The 15,529-nt window shown below is 34.1% G+C and overlaps 2 protein-coding genes across 2 annotated transcripts; both read right to left on the bottom strand.

Moving 5' to 3' along the window:
• Window positions 1-1,807: 1,807 nt before the first annotated feature.
• On the bottom strand, window positions 1,808-7,447 carry LOC118035088 (pyrophosphate--fructose 6-phosphate 1-phosphotransferase subunit beta). The gene is made up of 16 exons (XM_035040576.2): window positions 7,168-7,447; window positions 6,891-7,052; window positions 6,672-6,793; window positions 6,378-6,431; window positions 6,154-6,260; window positions 5,911-6,016; window positions 5,006-5,069; window positions 4,517-4,605; window positions 3,988-4,119; window positions 3,582-3,752; window positions 3,377-3,492; window positions 3,091-3,202; window positions 2,858-2,942; window positions 2,562-2,606; window positions 2,266-2,334; window positions 1,808-2,129 (listed from the first exon to the last, which is right to left on the bottom strand). The coding sequence occupies exons 1-16, from the start codon at window positions 7,361-7,363 to the stop codon at window positions 2,053-2,055; spliced, it is 1,707 nt and encodes a 568-aa protein (XP_034896467.1). The 5' UTR covers window positions 7,364-7,447; the 3' UTR covers window positions 1,808-2,052.
• Window positions 7,448-10,320: 2,873 nt separating this feature from the next.
• Window positions 10,321-13,308, bottom strand: LOC118035092 (uncharacterized). Its single transcript, XM_035040578.2, has 4 exons — window positions 12,745-13,308; window positions 12,493-12,630; window positions 11,751-12,304; window positions 10,321-11,417 (listed from the first exon to the last, which is right to left on the bottom strand). Exons 1-4 carry the CDS (start codon window positions 13,280-13,282, stop codon window positions 10,767-10,769), a joined length of 1,881 nt encoding a protein of 626 aa, XP_034896469.1. The 5' UTR covers window positions 13,283-13,308; the 3' UTR covers window positions 10,321-10,766.
• Window positions 13,309-15,529: the final 2,221 nt, after the last annotated feature.

Here is a 15,529-nt window from a genome sequence, read left to right as displayed (position 1 = left end):
TGTGATTATATATTTCAGATTTTCCTATATTCTAATAGTTATAATGTAGAATAAACTTTTTTACAACAAACTTTGACAATTAAATCATGCAACATCTCAAATTTAAAAACCTTTAATAAACTGACCAAACTTGGATGGAAACAAAAAACTAATATTTTCATCCACAATGTATACAAAAAAAAAAAAGTTTATTTTTGAAAACATAAAATAAATCACTTAGAAACTTGATATTTTTTTTTATTCTTTTTTCTTTAAATATAAAAAATTTATAAAATAATTTGCGCAAAAAAAATTGTAGTAAAATTCTACTGCATATAAATGAAAAATCTTATTTTAATGAAACAATTTTTGTTTTTACAGTTCAATTATGTTGTTGAAAAATTTTAATTTTTTTGACCCAGGTGCTTGAATCTAGCACCCATGTCAAACCCAAACCTGGATCTAGCATCATTCATAGTTGCCAGACCAAAGCAAACAACAAACAAAAAAAGAATAATTATAATTATGTACTTTAGTTATCAGGTGAGAAAGAAAAAAAAAAACACAAACAATCAATCACCGATGATAATTCAATCATGATATATCTACATGTGTTGCTCCATGTTGAAGAGCACGATTGCACATCTAATCATACAACGGATAACTAGATTTAACCACTAGGAAGCGTCTCCACGCCTCCTTATTGGCCCACTCGTTGAAGGTGTGTAAAACAAGTGCTACCAACTTTTTGATTAAAAAATAAAAAAATATAATGTGAACATACTACAACACCTCCATGATCCTCTTAATTATACAAAATATCTATGAAAAAAAAAAACCAAAATACCGCAAAAGATAGCTGTTTGTATTTTATGAGGCCAAAAACATTATTTGTTTATATTTGAAAATAATAATAATAATAAAAAAACTGAATATCCTCGTGAAAAAAAGTTGAAAAAACATTTATTCGCTCATGAAAAAATAAAAAATTGAAAATAAAACTCCTATTACAAGACGTTGAAACTGAATTAGAAAATATCAAATTGCACCCTAGAAGATCATGTCATACAAAATTGAAGCCATAAAAAAGAAGCTGATTTCTATAGAAAAAGAAATAAAAAGGAAACGGCGGATAAAGAAGCAAGGTGACATGTACATGAGATTTTCCAGTAACGTGTAAAGAGGAAATTGAAAAGCCAAGCAAACAAAGCATGTGATCTATACATGGAACTTTTAGAAAGAAATCATAAAAAAAGTAAAGAATAATAATAATAATTAAAAAAAAGGCAAAGAAAATTTTCTGTTTGAAAGCAAAAGTTTCAAATCCTTTTTGGGATCCTTTCTTTTTGTTTGATAGATTAAAAAAAAGTGCTTAAAATCCCTTTCGGCTTTGTATGAAAAAGATTTGCTTCCTATCTTTAAAGAACATATTTTTAAAATCATCCACAAAACTTATATGAATTGATTCCAACAGTAACCCTAACCATCTAATCCAAAAAGAAGAAAAAGAAAAGTAAAAACACTTTCGATGGACTCAAATTCATTACTATTGAAAAGAAAGAAACTAGCAGTTAGATACAAGTAGGACCAATATCATCTAAATAGAATTGCATTTCCTGTCAATTTCAGTTGATAAAGTACATGGAGTCATGGATGAAGATGAACATAACATTTGAATAAAATCAATCCTGCCATGATAAATGTTCTTGGAACATATGTTCATGTCAGCTTATCTTTTGCCACAATTGCAAGGCCTTGATCTTAAATGCATGTGTTTCTTCAATGACGACCATGATCGTGAAGATGGGGGCCAAAAGATTCACTACTATTTTGGCGAAGCCATAAAATTATTCATTTTTATGAAAGGAACCTGAAGGTTCAAACGTACAAGTTCAATTGATGGATGTAGATCTGAGTTTCCCAGGATTATCATCCAATAAACAAACAAAAAAGCCAGAACTCTCAAATCAGATAGCAGCAATGAAAACCAAAAAAAAAAAAAAAGAGATCTCATGCCTGTCCCAAGAACTTTGCAGCTCTCTGAAGAGCATAAATTTGCACCTATCAATACACCTAAGCATCAGCTCCCAATTCCAATAGTAAAGTGTGGCTAATGGCATCTGATCCTGGGCCCTTGAATTGGATGGGACCTGAGATTGAATCAATAGAGTTAAAACACAACGGATAATCTTGGAGTGCATGTTTTACAAAGAACTTGGTGTAATAGAACTGGTATCATGTAAGCAAGCAAATTAAAGGCTACTGCTTGATAAATTTATGACTTACCAGGACTGATGTACCGATTCTTAAGTGCCCACTCATCCCTCAGGGATGCAAATTTTTTGAAAGGTGCACCTGAAATTTCATCGAGATTTTCAAATTTGCTGAACATGTTTCTAGGTTATATCCAAATTAATGATCAGTGCAAGCAACACATGCTATTAATTATTATACTTCTTCAGAACAAAGCAGAAGCTATTTATAATGAATGAAGCAGAGGCTACAGTTACTATCATTAGTCAGATGGAATTACACATTAAATAAAAAAGAGCAAAAGAGGATGCTTAAGAAAGAATTTATACCTTCAAGCTCTACCATTGCCTTCTTGATCACAGGCTTGAATTTACCTGGAAAAGAATAAAATACATTTTAATTTAAAAAACCTTTTTGTTGTGAGAGACAGAGAACTCAGGAAATGTCCCTAGACTGGTCCACAAAAAGTTCTCAGAACCTTTTGAAGCTTAAATTAGATCCATAATACAACATCCTAATGCAGCATGCTCTAACCCACAACATATTTTGTATCTTCAAACCAGGAAGTGAATGTATCTTGTCATCAATAAGGCGGTGCAAAACATGCTAAAGAAAGAGAGCATACCATGTCTCCTTTCCACATCCATCAAAGAAGTCAATGCCGTCCCTCCAACTGTCCATTCTGCAACAGGAGCACCCAAATTCCCAACCTGGAGACATAACATTGTCAAATTAAGAAACTAAATCAGTAGTGCCAAAACTTTGATGTTACAAGAAGTCAAGAATAGCACAACCTTTTAGTAGTCTTAAACCACTCAGACAAAAGGCAAATACAGCTAGAAGGATAGAATCACTCACTGATGATATCAGCCCAGTTTTTCCACTGTGAAGGAGAGCTCCTGCACCATAGCCCAAAGCATAGCAGTATGTAGAATCAAAGTTTGTAGGCAAACCACATCTTCCTTCATACCTGAGCAGTACAAACCATGTATCAGAAAACCAACAACAAATCATGCACTAATCTTTCCATTACACTCCAGGATAGGAACAATGTCCAATGTCTTGTCACAGATCATGTAATATTGGACAGAGTAAATAGTGACTCATAATAGAGATGTGATTTTTAGTTAATAGTTATAATCACCCAAAGAAGTGGGACTGGCCTTTGAAATGGCCTTTGTATGAACCTTCTTGCTTCCTCTTCTCCAACTCAGTCTCAACCATTTGAATAAGCATTTTCTCGGTCTCAATTTTGGCAACCTGAAGGTAAAAGCAGAGTTATGAATAATGATGCCAGCTTAATTACAATGGTTGAAATCAGACATAAAATGGTATACATAACAAAATACCTGGACATTTCCATGTGGATCTCTTTCAAGCATCAATTGTTCTTGAATTGCTGGTGGTAAAAAATCAAAAAGCTGCAGAGATTGATTTGTGAGTTTCTTTTTCCATTGCCCACCTTCATCTACGACATCATGGGCCAAAACCTCATTCAGTTCTGCTATAAGCTGCTGAACCTGAAAAGAAACATCCAATAAACATGATAATTTGAATGGGGATAGCTGTAGAATCAAAATGAACAATGCATTCAAATAAAGAGAAAAATTGACATTGCCACTATAGTTACAAAAAGGTAAACATCCAATAAACATGATTAATTGAACGGGGATTGCTGTAGAATCAAAATGAACATTGTGTTCAAATAAAGGAAAAAATTGACATTGCCACTAAAGTTACAAAAAGGCAACTTACCTCAGGAATGAAATCAATTAAACCTTCAGGAATAAGAATCACACCATAATTATATCCAAGATCAGAACGTTTACAGATTACATTTACTATGTAATCTGTAACATTTTTCAGCGTCAGTTTCTTAGCAGCAACCTGCAACAAGATAAAAGAGGGTAAGAGAACGTATATGGGAAGCTTTTCTGCAATGAACATAACTGAACAGTAGAAATTACAAAAATGATTTGGTCCAAGAGCTTTCCTACACACAATGTCAACTTTCCCAGATCAGCTTGAGCATTAATTACTAATGAGTTAAGAATGGGAATTACTTTGGAAGAGTCAACTAACAAAAAATGGGGATCATAATTAGATGCAACAAAGGAGGAAAACAAGGTACTTCAAACTTGACAAAGTCCAAAGCAGTCACCAACAATGGAACCATGTTTTTTTTTCCACAGAGAAGCACAACACATGATATACTGATAAATTACCAGTTAACAAACTCAACTGGTCAACTATTCAAAACTAAAGAAGCATATTAAAAGAAGACCTCTTCTCCAATGATGGTGATGTTCGGATGAGTTTGCAAGGCACACTCCAATGTAATGTGAGAAGCTGCACGTCCCATAAGCCGGACAACTGCAGGAAACACAGATTATGAGCAAGCTTACTTGCATAATCAGTAATGTGTATAACATGCTTGAGCACATTGGAGCAAGTATGGAAAAAGCAAATTCCTGATAGCCCTTTGCAATTAAGACAGGATCAGTTCTCAGTTGTGTAGTTGCAAAGAAAATAAAGATATCTGGATAACAATTAAAATGTAACTACATGGAAAATAGAGAAGTTAGTGGCAGTTCATGTTCTAGTGCTTGTTGAGGGAGAATGATAGGATGATTTAAATAGCCATCTGCACAATTCTATATCTGAGGACACTCATCAAATGCAATTAGCTAATATTAGTATTTATCTTCACTACGGATTCATTAAACAGATAATAGGAATTTATTTGAAAAAGAAAATCAAAGTACAAACTTACAGTGATAATATTTTCCAGTTGATCGAGCATCAACCATGACATTTCCAATCATTTCTGCATATATCTGCATGAACAACATACATTATTAATGTTCTATTGTGTGAAGCTGGTAACAAAAAGGATATCAAACTACTAATGGAATTAGGATTAATTGCAACCTCATCCCATTATAACAATATTGATAACACAGGCAAGATAAGGTGACAATACATGCTATAGAATCGTAAATGTCCAAAAATTGTTAAACAGAAATGCAAATTGCATACAAGCAATAATATGGCAACCAATTCAGTAGGGTCCAGCATAATACTGTCAGCAGTATTGCCTTTCACAATTAAATGTGCGGAAAAGATGTCAATGAAATGGGACAACTCAAGCATGGCGGGCAAGGCAGGTGTCAATGGAAAGTGCAAAGACTATCCCTGCACATACACACACAGGCACATATTTGTGTGTAAAAATATATTGCACAAACATGTATGCATAATGCATGCACATATACATAAAATTTAAGACCATGAGTAGCAAAATTGAGATTCTACAAAATCCATAATTAAAGAGTCAAGCTTTGGGAAATTTGCATTAGTGTAATGAAAGTTGTGATATATTAACATTTTTAGGAGAGTTAATTAAATGAAATATTTAAGGTTAAAAGTAACAAGTTTTCATGAAACGTTGAACTAGTGTTGCTCAATCATACTCGTAATCTGTAAGGTTTTTTATACAGAGATAAGATGCCGTGCTTCGAACAAGGAACTTCCATCCAACCACATACAATTTTCAAGCAAATTTTAATGAAAGACTACAATCAAGTAATTCCAACAACTAAATTCATAATGCATAACATAAGGAAAATCTGATATCTTAGCATTTTGATTCAAATAGGAAAGAATATTTATACTCACCTTGCAAGCAGTATCAAATCCAAAACTGGTAGGAACCTCCTTGCATTTCAAATCACCATCAATGGTTTTTGGGCATCCAATCACCCGAGTTTTCAAATTTTTACCCCTGATTGAATATTAAAGGAAACGAAAGTGACATCAACAAGGCTAATGGTAGTTGAAAAACCAGTTTTCTTCTAATCCAGCAGCATTCCTATCCCAATTTGAAAAATAGTACAATAACAAACTTCCATCAAGGCATACCTGAAGTTTTCAGCAAGGAGGCAAGCATTTGTGTTTGAGTCATCCCCACCAATAACAACAAGCCCATCCAAGTCAAGTTTCTTAGCTGTTTCTTCGGCTTGTTTAAACTGCAATTCATTCCCATTTATCCTATCAAGTCTTACAAAAAAACAAAGAGAAAAAAGACTAGGAAAATATACAAAAAAAAAAGTCTCCACTACAAACAAGTTCAGAAATAGTTGCACCTGCTCAGGTGTTTCAATCTTGTCTCTTCCACTTGCAATCATATCAAAACCACCCTAACAAAAAGAAGTAACAACCAAATCAGAAATCACGTTCTGCTTAAGAAATATATGCACATTCAATAACTAAAGAAAACAATGTTTAAGATAACTTTCACATGGTACACCCTTCAAATTGCATTGATCATTTAATCTACCAAACATTACAGCCTAGTTAATAATTCAACATCTAAACCTTACTTACTAACTCAAAACAATCCCACATTCAAATAAAAACATAAAAAACCACAACTTTACCTGGTTTCTATAAGGATAGATATAATCAGCATTCAATTCAACATATTTGCACTTCATGATCCCAGCCGGACCTCCCCTAAATCCATACAACACACTTCCTTTCGCCCGATCCTGCAAATAATCTACACCGCCACCACAACCAACCAATCACAAACCACAAACCATACACAACAATATCATCTCATAAAAACAACAATCAGAACCATTAACATGGCTTACCGTAGATTCCAGAAATAACATTATGGCCACCAGGTGCTTGTCCACCGGACAAAACGACACCAATCCTCAACTTCTGATCTGAGCTCAAAGTATCCACATTGTTTGGCACCAACATTGCTGATGGCTGCCCAAAAATCTTCGGAAACAACTTCGCTATCTCATCTGCCAAACACACCACAACAAAACCAAACAAGATCAAAACTTTAGAGATTAATTGATTAACCAAGAGTTTAGTTACGATAATTGATTGATCTAGGAGATTGGAGACAAAACAGACCAGGATTGCCAGCAGCGGAGCTAGGAGGACCGTCGACGATTTGGAAAGGGTTCTGGAGGACAGAAGGGAGAGGGAGTGCGTGATCAATGCGGCTAGATTGAACTTCGCTGTAAACGGAAGCGACGCGTCCAGTGACCGGAGCGGAGTTGCCGGAAGATGCGGCGACGGCGCCATTGATTACAGAAGGGGGAGCCATCTTTGGTAGTTACACCTAACTACACTCCGTTTAGGTTCCTTTTGTTTTTACGTTGTAAGAGTTGTAAGAGGGAGTGAGTGAGAGTGTGTTAAAAGGACCCTATACTTGTGTTTCGGTTCCGAATCATTGGAATCTCCGTCCCCAACATAGTCCTTTTATGTTTTATATGTTATCAATCAGCCCTTTTACTTATTTTTTTTTGTTAAATTATAAATACTTGCACAAACATACATGCTCATAAACCAAAAATAATAAGGATTTCAAATCCATTCAAAAACATAATTATATATAGGAACCTGCCCATCTAAAATCAGTTAGTGTTCGGTGTCTATAAATAATTTATAAGTAAATAGGTTGAAGTAAGAGTGTAAAAGGCGAAATAGCAGCCTTAATTTGATAGAAATTAAAACATAGTAATTGATTTGAACAAGTTTTCCTAATTAAGGGACCATGTGGGTGGGGGGACCCGGAGAGGTAGTTGCTGCCTGGCCCACAGATCTGAGGGTATTTTGGGCAATATGAAAATATTGCAGGCTTATGTTGGTGGACACGTGGCGAGATGCAGGGTTTGGTTGGGGCTAAATGGACGGTCTGGATTCTCTTGTTGAGTTTGTTGTGAGTACTTCACCTAACCACTGTTCTGTCGTTGGTGGGAGAAAAACCACTGGATATTCCAAGGATTTTTTGGGGATTATGCTCCAAGCGATCAAGAGCAGCTTCGGGATTTTAGTGAACGTAACACCTCCTCTATGGTTCCGAGTGTATTGTTAATATTGTTTGAAAAATGAGATTTAATCAATGTTATTATAATTAATTTAATGACTTCACTCAAACCGTTCAATTTGCCACTCGATTGTTGGGTTGTGTAGTATATATTAGATAGATGACCCTTGCTATATCGTGGATGGCCTATTTTGTTTTTAAAGTTAAAAAAAAAAACTTCATGCTAAACTTAGGAGTTAAAAATAATAGACAATTTGGTTTTTTAGTCAACCGAGTTTAATAACTTCAACTAATCTAATAATGCTTTTAAAAATAATAATGGCAACAAATAAACTAAATTAAAAAAAAATTGACATATAGAAAATAAAAAAAGTGACAATATAAAATATTCGAATCAACTCAAGTCAATTTATCGACTCTGTAACTCGGGACGTGAGATTGAGATAATTCCAAAGAAAAAAAATGAAAAAAATAACAGAGATTAATTCATAACCAATCAGATAATAAAAAATAAAATTTCAAAAAAAATATGCTAAAAAAATAGAAGTTCACTAAAGCTAACTTTCTAAATTCATGACCTCAGTTATGAGTCTCACAACACATTATAAAAGACAAATCTAAAAAAATCAAGAAGCAAAATCTTTAATAAAATAAATGCAAGGGGATGAAACCAAGAAAAAAAATGTAATTAAAAACCACAATCAAATAAATAAGGACTACATTTTTTGTTATATTTTTTCAAAACTTAATTTTATTTGTTAAATCTTTATAAAAAATATAATTTTGACATTCTTGTAGAATAAAAAAATCAATTGATTTAGGTAACTTAGGTTAACTTACTCGACTTTGTGACCTAGGAGTTACTTAGAATCAACCCCTAAGTCGAGTTTAAAAAACATGATAAAAAAAATAAGGACCTAATTTCTTCATTAAATTCTTTTTAGTTTTTTTTTTAGAATTTGTCTTAAAACCCATTGAATTTTTTTTGTAAATTTTTTTTTATCAAAATAATGTTATTTTAATATATTTTTAAAATAAAAAATTAGTTACTCGGGTAACCCTGATCAACCCACTCGACTTGTGACCATGGATGTGCTAGGGGGTTGACTGGGCTAGGTTTAAAAACCATAATAAAAAAAAATAAGAATATAACTTTTTTGTGAAAATTTTTAAAATCTTGTTGAATATTTTTTTTAGACGAAGTTCTTATGAACAGACTTAATCAACTCACTTGATTTATGATCTAGAACTTGTCAGGCGTTGACTTTTAAGTAGATTTTAAAAGGATTGAAAAAATGAGAATAAAATTTTAGTCCCGATGGATGATTGGTTTATATTCTTAATTCTATTAGAATGCCATTCCTAGACAAAACAATCCTATCCCTATAAAGTTTCCATTGTTTAATGCAAAGTTCTTAAATAGCAAGGATTTTTAATTCATGCCACACATCTTAACATCTTCAAATTCACGACTGATTCCCAGCCTTCGGCATAACCCTTGAAAATGCAGCAAGCACACCAGAAGTGATTCCTACTAGGCAGGAGACACCAACCCAAAACTCTGTTGAGTTATTACATGTCAACGAACTTTGAAGAGTATGATCATCGAATTATACTTGAAGTTTTCCATGATGTTAATCTGCACCAATTTGTTTTTATGCTGTAAATTCCAATTATGGACAATATTGATAAATTTTTTAGATGTTAGCGTTGCTAGTCAGCATTCTTGGTGGATGGTTACCAGCTCGGAAGGTTCAGTCCTACCAAGTATGTTGTAATGCTACCTCAAACAATACTATACAAACCTCAATCAGAATAGTTAAAAAGTTATTCATGATCTTGATTCACTTTACAAAATTTAATTTCTATATTGGAGGTTCAATTATTCAGTGCTAGGTGGTTTCTGCAGTTCCCAGTACTCATGGAGTTGATGCTTGAACTGTCATTACTTTATAGAATATATAGAACTTGTAAACAAACCTTTCACTTGGAAATTATGATTCTTGAAGTTTCAATGCACCAAAGTTTTAGATGTTTAGGGTTTAGAATTGCTAGCCAAGTTTAGATAACTAGCTAGATTCATCATTTTGCATAATATTGAACTTACCAGGTTTCAAGCAAAATGTGCTGTCACTGATCTTGAATGGAAGAAGAGGGGACCGGTATCAAGAACTCAGTAGTTAAATAAACGCCCATGTTACAAGAATTGCTGGCTTTTCTTGTCCTTTGGATTATGAAGTTTATGATGTGTGTGATGGGTAAAGTACTAGAAACAGCTAATTTGCCTTTATGATGCATTAGGGCAAATAACACAATCAACTTGTCTACTTTCCTACACTCCCCTGCCATACGCGTAAACCCCCGCACACACTGTTCTGCTGCTAAAAATAATCCAGTCCCAAACACTTGAAAGTAAAGAATGTGCTAACACTCGGTGACTAGCACGCATCAGAATATTATAATTTTTGAATCCTTAAAATTCACAAACCAATAACTAATCATGTAATTCTGATAAACATCATACTTGTAATCATCCATGGGTAGCTGTTTACAGGCAGAAACGAATACTTGTGCTAACACGTACGTAACCAGGCATCACATTTCAGAAAATGGAAAGGATTTAGTGTAGGATAATTGCATGTGGGATATTTCATGGAATGTGGGTATCAGTGGTTTCGACTCAACAACATTTCAAAGATTTGGAGATCTTCCAAGGTATAGCTAGAATATGTTTAATGAGGGGAATCTTCTTGAGCAAGTAATTGTAGGTTTTTGATAGTGATGAATAAAGAGGGAAATAAACTAGTGCAGAGATGCTAACTGGGATAAAGGAGACTGCATATAGAGTAATTTTTTCCCACCTTTCCTTACTGTATATCATCAGAAGGATTGTTGCTCCAAATGCTACCATCATCATAGCCACGGAAAAGAACAGAAATGTGAAGCCTATCATCAACTTATTAGGAAGTATATGCTTGAAATCTTTAAATCGAAACGGCGATGATAGGATAGAGAGGAAGGTAACGACTGCTGTCAAAGCAAAGGTAAGGGAGAGTACATCTGCCACAGTGAAAACCACAAAGAATGGTTTGTTGAGGAGGACAGGAACACCAGTGCTCTGATTCGGACCTCCTGGAACCGTGTAGGCTGCAGCAAAGGCAACGGTGGCAATGAGAACTGCTACCACAGAACATCCTTCTGCTGTTGTCTTTATCCATTCTTTGGCTAAATTGCGGAGTTCAGAGTTTGCAGTAAAGAAAAACCCTTCTGCAGTGAGCATCTTATTGTTCCGATGACCCTGGAAATGGGATGGAGTGACTTTTTCGACGCGCTGCGTTCTCACATGGATAACAAAGAGAACATGTCTTTCAAAAAACTTTTAAAAGAAAAAATATATACCATTAGACCATTAATTTTTTTAGATCTTTCTTCTTATAAAACAGTCATAAATTATTTTCTTAAGATGGATTGTTATGTAAACTCATCTACCATATCGCTATAAAGTGTGTAAATGGAATGTAATAATATTGCCCCACGTCTAGTCAAACTGCTTCAGGATTCAAGATTAGTATGACAGTCAAAAAATATTGTGCTTGCCTGTGAATTATGTGAATGATAGGTATGCATAGCTGGAAGGTAAAAGTGAAAAGTCTAAAAAGTGTACCTCAAACCAGAGTAACTCTTCCTGTAATAGGAATGCAGGACCTTCCATCTTCTCATCAGACACAACATCCTTCGATTTCTTTCCGACGTTGTGTAGAATGGAATTCCCATCATTATCAATCTTCCTTCCCAGCCTCTTCATAGGCACTTCCATTCGTGTCACAAGCTTAAAAATCTTCAGTTGGCGGTATTTGATTGCTACATGCAGTACATTTCTCCCTTCATCATCAATGTGTTCGACTGCCTGGGGATATGCTTTGAGTATTTCCTCAACAATCTCCACACAGCCTGACTTTGTAGCCAAAATCAAAGGAGTTTCTGCACGACTCTCCATTTGGTCTGGAATTGTATTATACAAATGTACTTCTTGCCGTTCTTGGCCTCCCTTTTCTCCATACTTGTGAATTTTAGGCTTCATCACGTCGATGCCAGAAGAAATACACTCCCAGGAGGTATCTTTTCTGACTAAAAACTTGGCAAGCTCCACAGCTGATCTATGCAGTTGTTTTTGCTTTTGAACCTTTTTCCTCCATGCTGAACTTCCACAAGATTTAGCTTTCAAGGAAATGAGTTAATTGGAAATTGTTTGTTGCATATAAATTCTGTCATGTGAGGATGAGTTTATTATGCAGAGACAAGGCAAGTTACATGATTGTTAAGAGGATTGACAGAAAAAGAATGGAAACTATAATACAAAATCCAAGAATTTATAGATGAGAAGTGCAATAATCATACTTCGATACCTAACTTAATGAATCCATCTTCAGGCTCTTGTTTAAAAACTGATGGGTTGCATGATAAAATCTGAAGACCAGTCATACCATCACCATCTCTTTGACCAATTAAATGTTCGTACTTCGATGCAATTTGGTAAGCCAAATCTATAGTCCAACGTAAGTAAAACGATTCAGCATCTGAATATCAACTTCATATGTTGAAACAAAATTGACTTGCAGATGGGGGGAAGAAATGAATTTATAATTGACAATGCTTACCAAAATGCAGAGAAAGAATGGCCATGTGAAGGATAGTGGTTTTATCACTTCTCTGTACATAGAATTGCAAACCAGATTCATCATATCCAGAGACTCTAGTAGCTAGAAAGTCGAACATATCAGTTTTTCCATACCGGGCCGCGCGAAAGAGAGCCGTCTCCCCATTGTGGTTGCGCATGCCTAACAATCCAGGGGCTTTCTGCAGAAGTTTACGTGCAATAGCTACAGTATGGTTGCTTGTGGCAGTCTCATGGAGGATTGTGTTTCCTACACCATTTTGGCGAGTCAACTTGTCGAGATGATGATCAGGCAACTCATCTAGTAATTGTTCTACCAAGGATGCTTCTTTGGCATATGTAGCCATGTGAAGTACTGTATCGTCGGTTACTGTTATTACGTGCAATGCATGATCCTGAAGCTTTAGGCAGAGATCTGCAACGCTCTTCGTGTTTCCTTTCATGAGAGCACAGTACAAGTCTCCGTTTATTTTCTGTTTAGGATCGATTTCAGTAGTACGGGAAGACATAAAAGGCTGCATGAAGAAGAGAGTGGTTAATTTTTTCCTTGAAACCAAAAAAAATAAAAAACGAAGAAAATTTGCTATTCCAATCCTCAACAACAACCTTCTCCTTTATATCAGAATTCTGCTATCTTGAATATTACGTAGATATTCCCTATTGGAGTACCTGCAGACGAATGGAGAGCAAAGTATAATATCCTCCCCTTTTCCAAAACTGTATACAGAAGCTATTGATTTCATGACTGCATCTGGATTATCCATCATCTTTACTTGTGGTAGAGTTAGAATCTTGAACTTTTCCTTAATTTATTGGAGAGTTATGATCACTAACTAGCCATATAGTTTTCCACCCATCTTACCTTTTTATTTCTTTAATTCCAAAAAATTAAATAATACTTTGTATTGATCTCTTAAAATACACTATTCTTTTCTGGTGAATTCTTGCTAATGAGCTTCTCTTTTGAAGGATATTTTCTTCAACATTAATAGCTGAATTAATCCGTTTTTAGAAGCATATATTATTAATTACTCTGTTTTTTTATAGCTTAGGAACTTGCTTAATTGATCATTATAAAAATAAGTATATAAAAGATCAGATTTTGGTCAGATTTTTTTTCTTAGTTCTGTATAAAAATTGTATTGCATTTGTTAAACCATAATATTGAAGCTTGAAATCAAGATTCACATTCTTGCTTCTACAATGAACAAGCAAAAAAGAAGAAAAGTAAATTATTCGTTGCTTTGCCTTTTCCTTTTGGAATAATCCTAGCTACTTTAAAGAGAAGCATAGAAAATCAATTGTGTTTCACCTTCATGACAAAATATTGTCCTTGAAATCTATTTCCAACTAGCCATGGGGACATCATTTACTTCTGCTTGGAGTATATATAGAGTGCAATGGAAGTGATCACCAACCAGCTACTAGGCTGAAGGGTAATTCCCCCGCAGTGAAACATGAGATCAAAAGCGTTAAAATTTCAGTCAAGGAACTATATACTTGAACACGGCAGATATTTCTAATAAACCAGAATATTATATATTTTTTTTGTTATCTTATCGATGAAGTCTTAGAAAAAACTTCTCTAGCTCGGGTTGTTCTTGAAACATCAGTCTCCTGGGAGGACAGGGGATATTCCGATGATTAATTCAGTAAATGTAAGAGAAGAAACTAATGAACATAAAGAGAAAAATATAATTATATGCATGAAAAATTTGTGTATAATTCTTGAAAACCTAAAAAATACATTAAAAGTACGTGCTGGGGGTGTTTTGTACAGGGATTGCATGAGTCTTCTTGATTTTTTTTTTTTTAATGTTTCTACAAGAGAGAGTAGAGTTTAATTATTTTTGTTATAATCTAATTTTGATCCTTTATATTTTAATTAATTAAAAAAATTCAAAAAATATATCTTTTCAGTAAATTTAACTAATTTAATCATGTCATTATTTTTCCTTTTTTTTTATTTAATTTTTGTATATTAAAAAAATAATAAAAATACATAACTGAGATTGAAATTGGACCAATAATTGAGTATCATAGCTAAAATTAAGTTTGAGAATTTTTTGGGCTATAATTGAGGGCTTAATTGAATAAGAAATTGATAAAAGGGCTTAATTTTGATTTAATGTGGCTAAGATTAAATGAAAATGAAATTCAAGGATGAGTTTGAAATGAATTGCCAAATTAGAAGATCAATTATGGGTCTAATCGAAGAATAAAATTGAAATTGAGAGTTAATTTGATTTAAAAATGAAGAATGGAAGAACCAAAACAGAAATGAAAGAGAGGGAGAAATCAGAGGACATATTGTAATTTGGTCAAGGGTGAAATTGACCTGAATTAGGAAAATCCAAAGGCCACGGACTGAAGTACAAATGACGCTAAAACGCAGGGACAAATAAGAAGTTTAATTTGATTTTAATTAGAAAAACCTAATTATAATTAAGGATGAAAACGACGCTGTTTGACATTAAGTGAAAGTGAAACAATGCGTTTTGATAGAAAGAGGGAAGAACATATGATGAATATTTGAAGGAAACGACGCCGTTTTGTGCTAAATTCTGCAGATATTCAGGGCATTAAAAGACGTTGGAACAACTGACTCTCATGCAACATTAGAGCTTGATCTTGGTCCTAATCGTAGCACAAGAAATCAGGTTTTAATTCTGAGGATCTACTACAGATTTTGAGTCAAACATACCCTCTCAGTCAGCTTTTCATCAAGAACTATAGCCCAGCCTTTCCATTCTTATGCAAGATCCATT

Source organism: Populus alba, chromosome 11 (assembly GCF_005239225.2).
Source record: "Populus alba chromosome 11, ASM523922v2, whole genome shotgun sequence".
Classification (NCBI taxonomy): Eukaryota; Viridiplantae; Streptophyta; class Magnoliopsida; order Malpighiales; family Salicaceae; genus Populus; species Populus alba.
Note: the sequence above shows the minus strand (reverse complement) of the source record. Positions and strands in the feature narration are given on the sequence as shown.

What these genes read in the sequence shown, in the direction of transcription:
- LOC118035088 (XM_035040576.2), bottom strand. Translation starts at nt 7,363, where the DNA reads ATGGCTCCCCCTTCTGTAATCAATGGCGCCGTCGCCGCATCTTCCGGC. An exon ending in TCTATCCTTATAGAAACCAG is followed by an intron (nt 6,432 to 6,671) that starts GTAAAGTTGTGG and finishes TCTTTTTGTTAG; the next exon opens with GGTGGTTTTGATATGATTGC. An exon ending in AGATTGAAACACCTGAGCAG is followed by an intron (nt 6,261 to 6,377) that starts GTGCAACTATTT and finishes AATGAATTGCAG; the next exon opens with TTTAAACAAGCCGAAGAAAC.
- LOC118035092 (XM_035040578.2), bottom strand. Translation starts at nt 13,282, where the DNA reads ATGCAGCCTTTTATGTCTTCCCGTACTACTGAAATCGATCCTAAACAG. An exon ending in CATTCTTTCTCTGCATTTTG is followed by an intron (nt 12,631 to 12,744) that starts GTAAGCATTGTC and finishes GTTGGACTATAG; the next exon opens with ATTTGGCTTACCAAATTGCA. An exon ending in AGATGGATTCATTAAGTTAG is followed by an intron (nt 12,305 to 12,492) that starts GTATCGAAGTAT and finishes TTTCCTTGAAAG; the next exon opens with CTAAATCTTGTGGAAGTTCA.